Source organism: Varanus komodoensis, unplaced genomic scaffold, assembly GCF_004798865.1.
Source record: "Varanus komodoensis strain SLA01 unplaced genomic scaffold, ASM479886v1 scaffold580, whole genome shotgun sequence".
NCBI classification, from domain to species: domain Eukaryota; kingdom Metazoa; phylum Chordata; class Lepidosauria; order Squamata; family Varanidae; genus Varanus; species Varanus komodoensis.
The window spans coordinates 23,705-31,597 of NW_025336198.1; the positions used below are offsets into that span (position 1 = coordinate 23,705).

General features: G+C 54.3%; 1 protein-coding gene across 1 annotated transcript; it reads right to left on the bottom strand.

Annotated features, from left to right (window-relative positions):
• Nucleotides 1-46: 46 nt before the first annotated feature.
• On the bottom strand, nt 47-6,536 carry LOC123033075 (cytochrome P450 2D14-like). The gene is made up of 4 exons (XM_044449437.1): nt 6,300-6,536; nt 3,335-3,506; nt 1,885-2,037; nt 47-225 (listed from the first exon to the last, which is right to left on the bottom strand). The coding sequence occupies exons 1-4, from the start codon at nt 6,534-6,536 to the stop codon at nt 47-49; spliced, it is 741 nt and encodes a 246-aa protein (XP_044305372.1).
• Nucleotides 6,537-7,893: the final 1,357 nt, after the last annotated feature.

The following is a 7,893-nucleotide window of genomic DNA, read 5'->3' on the forward strand; positions in this document are numbered from 1 at the left end:
TGAGACCCCTGCCTTAGATGGTTTCCCCCTTTAATGTCTAATCTAATCAAACTTTAGAACACACCTGAGCCATGATTTTGGTTAGTCCTCCCATGACCTCCTCAACCAAATGCATTAGCTTCAAGAAGGTCTTATCAGTGTATTTAAAGCGTTCTCCAAAGGTTAGAGCACAGATAATATTCCCAACTGCCCTGAAGATGCTGTTTCGTGGATCAAACAGGGAACCTGTATGAGACACAAGAACCACAAAGAGAGGAGTCATCATTGCATTTGGCCTGCTTCTCATCTTCCAGGTAAGAACAATTCACTCAAGAAAGCATGTGATGGTCAACTAATTCAGTCACAATAATATGGAGGTATTTTCCATATGGCTTGGGCTTGGATGACCACAGGGAAGAAGACACTTGGACAGCTTCTTTTCCCTACCCCCATGTGCCCATTGTGGGCCGTACGATTTTCCTAATTCTCCTGGCACACGGTTTACCATGCTGTCGAAAGCTGGCGAGGTGCATATTGGGAATGGCACTGAAGCCATTCCATAGTCCATAGTTTTGAGGTTTGATGGTTTGGGGAGCAGGATGATCCGCTTCAGGGTTTTCAGCCTGGAACCAGTTCTTCCCGATCCTTGAGACCCTTCCTTCAATGTTTGTGCTTTTGTCATGACAGCCATGACACCAAAGCCTTTGTGAAAACTGGAGAACCCGCCCTCCCGAGTTTTGTGCACTCAGTGCACTTTTGATCAGTTCCACTTAGGCACGTGCGGGGGGATCTTCTGGGCGGTGGGAATCCATTCCCTGGGCTCAGCTCCGCAACGACAGTCCACCTTGCCACAGCCCAGAGTCAAAGTTCCTGGTGAGCACACCTGGCATTCACAGGGTGGTCGCCAGCAATCAAACCCCCATGTGCTGCACAAGCAGTGTCTCTCTTCTGTGCCATGTGCCACTCCCGGTTCAGAAACCATGTCTAAGTGCTTCCATTTGGTGCCTTCCTTTCTCTACACTTTTCCGTCCAAGTGTGTCAGGTGCTGCTAGAGTGCAAACTGCCAGCCTCAGTCATGCATGCAAAACGTGGTTGTCTAGTGGGTAGAGTGAACCAAGCCAATAGCCAACAGGAGAGGGAAAACCAGAAGGAGAACAGAGGAAGTTAAGAAGGAGCAATACCCAGAATCCTTAGGAGACCTTAGAGCCCCAGGCAGAGCAAGCCCTGTAGAGCAAGTCCCCAAGCAGTGGGGAAGACGGAGGAGCACTTGTTCCAAGGTGCCTCCAATCGGGGATGAGAAGCCAAGGCCAACTTCATGGGAAAGCTTACCTGCATGTTGCAAAGGGAGCTCAAGAAAGTGGGGCATTGCTAAGTGCTTTTCTGAGGGGCTGTCTGTGCCTTCCTGCTACACCTAAGTGTCTGCATGAGTGGTTAGTATCGGGGTGCTGCTGAGCTGCCTCCACAGAATACTCAGCTGGGGGTGTACTCCTGCCTGCTGTTGCAAGCACGCGCAGCCCGAGGCTTGTGTGAGGGAACCCAGGGGCTTTGATTTGCCCCCATCCCAGTGAGGGCAAAGTCTTTTCTGCCTGGGTTTCACAGGAGGACTCTTATTCCACCAAGTTCTCAACGTCCTTCAGATGAACCCAAGTCAACCTCAACTCACAGTTTGATTAATCAGAATCAGAGGGGAGTCCAGAATTCCACCCACAAACCTGACACAAATCTAAAATGTTTCTTGCTGCACCTCTCAGCCTGCCTCACGCTCTCAAGAGCAGCTCATGGATGCTGCATCAGTCATTCCAGCCTCTGATCAAGTCTGACTCAAGATCAAAGCTAGAATTATGTCCACCAATTACCACGGGGAGTATTTTGCTTCCGTGTATCCACCCCAAGACTAAGACGTACCATCTTTGGATTTTAATTCAGAACACAAATGTCTGGCTTCTTCAGACACTCGCACTGCAAGTGTTTTTTTCCCCATCCCAAAGTTTTTCAGGGTTTTGAGACAAAATCTCCTCTGCTCTCTCCAGCCATCACTGCACCTTGCCATGATTATTCCTAAGGAGAGAAAATAGTCTCCTGTCAGTCCATTGTTGTGCTCTTCATTGCTCTCCAGAACCATTCTGAACTTAAATTCTGCTTTTGATAATTTTCTCCCTGCTATTGTTAAAGGGCAGACTGAGGCAGTCAGCTTGGACATCCCCAGCTGTTTCTCAGCCCTCTGGGCTCATGAAAGCTGTAGCACCCAATCGAGCCCCGCAACTTTCACCAGCATTCCAATTCACAAGAACCGAAAAGGGGCCCTGCAGGATCAGAGCCAGGGCCCCTCTGGTCCAGCCTTCTGTTCTCTCCATGGCCAAGCTGAGCCCTCCAGGAAGTCCACAAGCTGGGGCTGAATGCACAGCACTGTCCTGCTCACCACCTCATCAGCTGGTGCAGCGTACGGACGCCAGCAGCCTCAGATGCCACAGGTGGCATTTAGCCATCACAGGGAGCAGCCACTGACAGGCTTACTCTCCGTGAACCAGGTGAATCCCCCCTGCCAAGGTGACTCACATCACTGCCTTCCAGGTTGGCCCATATGACTTCTGATCACCCAGCCAAGAGGTGTGGGCCCTCCCAAACAAAGCACACCTTGTCGCCCCACGGCTGCACATTCGGACGGCTCCTGGCTCCTCAGGCTCCTTCTAGGGCCCCATGAACGCCTCGAGGCAGCTGCACACCAGAAGCTCCGACAACCCTTGGGTGGATGAGGCGTCTCCTTGGGGGCTCTGCTATCTGCAGCCTCCCCCACTTCCCACTGACTGCCCGGGCAGGAGGGCAACCCTGACCTCATGCCCTGCAGAGCGTGCTCGCTGAGCAGCCAGGCATCCATCACCCTTTCCCCAAACAGCACGTGACCACAACCAACGTGCCAGTTCTCCCCTCAAGCCGCCATCCCCGCTCCAGTAAGACCGCCATGGCAGCCCGCTGAAGTTGCTGCTGCTTCTCCAGGGGAAGCTTGAGCATGAGAAGTGCCTGCCCGCCATGCTCTCCCACGACCTGCTGCCAGACCTCCCTGTGGGCAGGAGCGAGCGATGCTTCCTGGCGAGCCCTGCAGCAGGTCAGTGTGCGGCTGCCTCTCGCTGCACACACAGGCGGAAAGGCTGGCACCTGTGCCAGCTCAGAGTGGGCCCAGGTGGCGTTTGCTTATGCTGCCTTGGCAAGGGGGCCGCAGGAGAAAGAGCCAGGCTTGCTGCGGCAGCATCGTTCATTCGTGCCGGCATGCCTGGCTAGCTGCCCAGGCACGGCTGCAGCCCCATCCTGTCGCCTTTGCTCTTTCGGGGCATCCCATCACCGCGTGAGCAACACTCGCCTGCACAACGCGGTGCGCGGCCTGCGACCCTCAGCATCGGCACCGGTGGTCGGTCGGCAAAGCTCTCGGCCTTTTGTCCCAGTGCCTCCTTTATCGTCTTGAACCCGCTTAGTAGGATTATATCTGTCCACCCAGCCTGGAACAGGCACATTGGTCCAAACTTTTTTCCCATCTATGATACATAAGGAGAAAATGGCACAAATCAATCTGATGTCCAGCGGAAAAGTGGAGCAAAAGCAGAGGATCCAAAGTGCAGCAGACTGCAGACCGAGACAAGTGGGAAAGCCTGGACTTGTTTCAGGCCTGAAGCTCTTCCTCAAGGGACAGCTCCTCCCCGCTCCTCCCACACCATGGAGGAATTGAAAAACAAGCAAGACAGAGCTAACTTCGAGTAAAGCTCTTCTGGAGAATACACTCCCAACTTATGTACCATGGAGGTTCAGTTTTTGCCAAGTGAGTGCTCAAGCCACCAAGATGAAAGCACAAAGCATTGACTTCTTTCTCAGAAGGCATCAGCCTCCTCTCCCCGGGTTCCACTTTCCCCCTCCCATGGGCTCCGCTGGCCTAGATTACAGCCCACCCTCACCCCTGGGCTCTCCTCTGGCCCCAGGCAGACTGTTTCTCACCCTTTTGTATTCTCATGCTGGGCCTATTGCGGCTCCCGGTCTGTTTGCAGCTTGCAGGTCCCTCCCGGGAGGAGCCAGCCGAGCTGCTCTTGTAAAGCATCGAGCTGCTCTTGTAAAGCATCGTGCTGTAGACGGTGCTTAGGCACCGATGGTCAGAGAGCGGGAATGGGCACCTTACCTGGAGTCCTTTGTTTGAGCCCCTCTCGTCAGTGCTTTGCAGCCGCCCCTCAGGCACAGCATCCTCACAGCTGTGTCCCCTTCATGGCCCCTCCAAGTGTTGTCTTCCTGGGCTCCCAGGCAGCAACCCCCCCAGACAGGGGCACCTGCCACTGCACTCCCACCTGATCAGGCGCTACGGCAGCCTGCATCCACGTAGCCTCCAGACTGGTTGCATGCTGAGCACCAGGAGGCCACGGGATGCGTCGGGTAGGCAGGAGTGCAGCAGGAGTGACCCCTGGAGCTGGCCGGGCCCGTGCAAATGAGACAGCAATGACTGATGGGGTCGTTCTGGGGAAAAGCTCCAGCACAACCTGAAGAAATTTCCCCTTAAGGGGTTTGGCCCAATGACCCTACAGGGCTGACCACCGTTGTCCTGACCTGAGCAGGTACACGGTGCCACTGGACAACCGGAAATTGCAGGGAATAACAGCCAGAAAACACAGACAAACTCCATTGCGATTGCTTCCCTTGGGCCGAGTCCAGTGGGGCGCTCCTGCCCCTGCGGATTCCTTCGCACCCTGCCAGCCCCTTCTGCAGGCAGTGGCTCCTGCTCATTCTGTTGCACAGGCGCACCCACGGTGGCCTCAAGGGAGAGTTGATGCTTCCTAGAGGAAGCCCTCCAAGGAGCGGGAACGCTCATTAGCGCAAGGAGGCAGCGTAGGGGGAGTCCCTCGTGAGGCAGGGAGGGAGAGCCCAGCCCAGCGGAAGTGCAAGGACCCCTCCCTGCGTCTAGAGGCATGTGCACCAGCACCAGGCCCTCCCGGCCCTCCCTTCCCTGGGGGGCAGCAGCAACAAGGCAGGCTGTCGTTAGCCGGTTCCTTCCCTCCTTCCCTCTGCTTTCAGAAGCTCGGCAGTCCTTTGCAATACAGCCGTTTGAGCTCTAACTAGCCCCCTACCAAAGACGGAAGAGAAGCCTCTGGTCCCCTGAAGAGCTGAATTCAAATGGGAGATTCTCCCGGAATCCCCCCACCCCAGCCGCCTTTCAGTAAAATGCCTGGCTCCACCCTTGTGGGGGGCGCTGCCCTCTGGAGGGCAGGTCGGGGCCAGTGCCAAAGCCCCTCCAACGGAGCGGCTTGCTCCTTCAACTGGCTCCCCATGGGGAAGTACTCGGCTTCACACCCGACACCTCCCTCCCCTTCCAGATGAGGATGATTCTCATGCCCGGCCTGAGAAACCTCACTGGGCAACCGTGAAGGAGCTTCACAAGCTTCCCCCCCACCCCCTTGCTCCCCCTTCCGAGTCCTCCTCCGACTCCGGCCAAACAGTCAGCGATGCGTGAGAGACTGGCCCCCACTCTGCCCAGGACAAGGAAGGGTCCTGGCCAGGAGTCTCCGGAGCACCCACCCAACCAGTGCCTTTCCACAACGGGGCGGAAGTTGCCCCCTGCCTGCCCCAGTCCCCTGTCCGGGCTTCCGTAGAGCAGAGCTGAGCTGCATGTACTGGGCGGGTTGATCGGGCACTCAGCCAGTTTCCCTGGACGGAGGCGGACTGTGACACCTGCCCAGCTCAGCGCAACGTCCGAACGACAGCCTGGGCCCCTGCCGAGCTGTGTCCTGGGGAAAGGCTCCCTTACCCTCACCCTCATTCTAGGAGAAAGAACATGAAGGGCACCGGGGCCGAAATGGAATCAGTTCGTGTTCCGCACACATGCCCAGTCCCAACCCTACAGCAAAACCGCTTCCGGAAGTCGCCAGGTCGTGTCCGTGTAGCCTTGCCTTGCCTTGGCTCAGCGGCTGCCGAGCCTTTAGGAGTGCAGGGAGGCCGCTTCTGGCGTGGTTCCTCCAAAGCCCCGCTGCAGGAACAGGGCGCGAGAGCCTGCCCCTTTCCGCACTCCCCTTGGAGCTTCCCGGGGCCTGCGGCTGGCTAGTGCTGCAGCCCCCGGGCACGCAGTGTCCTCAGAGCTGGCCCACGCGAGAGCCAGTCGCGGGGAGGGCAAGAGATGCCGCAGGGACAAAGCACGTTGCCTTTTATGTGCCGGGAACTCAAACCGGAAGGTTGTCATTTAGCAAGCGCTGGGAAGTGCCTGGACCAGGTCCCTGGCGCAGTTGCTTCTCAGTGCATGGCTGCAGTCAGAATTCCCCGACATGCAAGACCCTCAGAGGTGGTGAGGCAGGACTCACGTTTGTGCAGAATTCATGTGGTTTCTTCCTATCGAAAAGTGCCAAGTGCCCGATGAAAGGGAGCGGGGCGGGTCCTGGCGGACGGTGACTCCATCTGTTCCTCCGCTTCGCATAGTCGAGCAGCAGGGCAAGCGCTACGAGGGAGAGGGCCAGTGTCGAGGGGCTCCGCCAGCAGCACGAGACCTGAGCCCAGAGCCAAGCCAGGGAGGCTGGGACCACGGCTGCTCCAGCCACCATCTTCCCTCTGCTTCACTTCTCCCTCACCGTTCTTGCTCTGCAGATGAGAGCTGCACCAGCTTCTAGTGCTCTTTCCAAAGGATGAAACGTTATTAATACACCTTTCAGAAGAGGTGTGCCAGTACTTTATCAACTGAGCAGTAATTGCACATGGTGTTATTGCTTGGGGACTTACATTAAGATCAATCATGGGATTTACGGATTGCCTATATCCACATGTGTTAAACCTGTTTTGAACTTCGTTTACTCCTAACCCACCTGTATGCATCAGCTGATGGAGACAATAACAAGGTCTGAAGTGGAGTGTAGACAAGCCCTTCTTGCAGGGATGCCTACTGAGGGGTCCGGATGCCCCAGAGTGATGGCTTGGTGGCCTCTGCTTGAAACCATGTGGAATCCAGGGATGTTCTGAGATGTTTCTCTCTGCTGCATGAGATGCTTGGGTGGCAACGAGGGTACCTTGGATAATTTGTACATGTTTATTATTGATTTAGAGTATGTGCATGGTGCCACCTAGCAATATTCTTTGGGCAACTGCAACATATAGCATGAACATTCAATAACTATCAACAGTCGATAAAAGAATGAAAAGCAACGTATTTTCTACTAAGGCAGAGAAAATCCAGCAACTTGGGCCACCTGGGAGTTGAGGATTCTCTCATGTCTAACCATGCACAGTATTGTGCCCCAGCTGTCCTTAACCTTGGACTAGATGTTATTTCCTGTGCACTGTTGTCAATGAACAAGAACTTATAAAAGTGATATACTTTTTCAGTGGTATGATTTTAAAAGCACATTTGTGTAAAAGGAGATTAAAAGAGACCTTTGGAAAAAGCAAGAACACTCATGACTTCACACATATCCATCTTTTTCATTCTCTAACACAGAAGTTCCATCCTCTGACTATGTGTAATTCCAGCATGAATGTGCCATTCATGTTGTTGATTTTCTTAATCTTCTTCCACAATTTTGCTTCTCACTTACCATAATTCTTGACTAAGTATGTAATACTATCTCTCCTCCACAGTATGTAATTCCCTGGTAGAAAAGATTTGACAGCTAATTTTGACCCCTCATGGCACTCTTCAGCAGCATTAAACACAATTTTTTTAAAATTATTTTTCCTTCTCTTTGCCTGTGTGTGTGTGTGTGTGCATGCGCGCATGTGCATGAGCGTGTGTAAACAACCTGTGGGGGGTGGGGGTGGGAGCAAATGCCAGAATTGCCCTTGAACCTCTCAAAGTTGCCCAGCCCCTTCATTTAAGCATCGCTGGAAGTTTAAACGTGATCACAGACTCTAGGCCGGCAGCACAATATTTGGTCCGTAAGATTTCTGTCTGGATGGATGTTGTGGAAA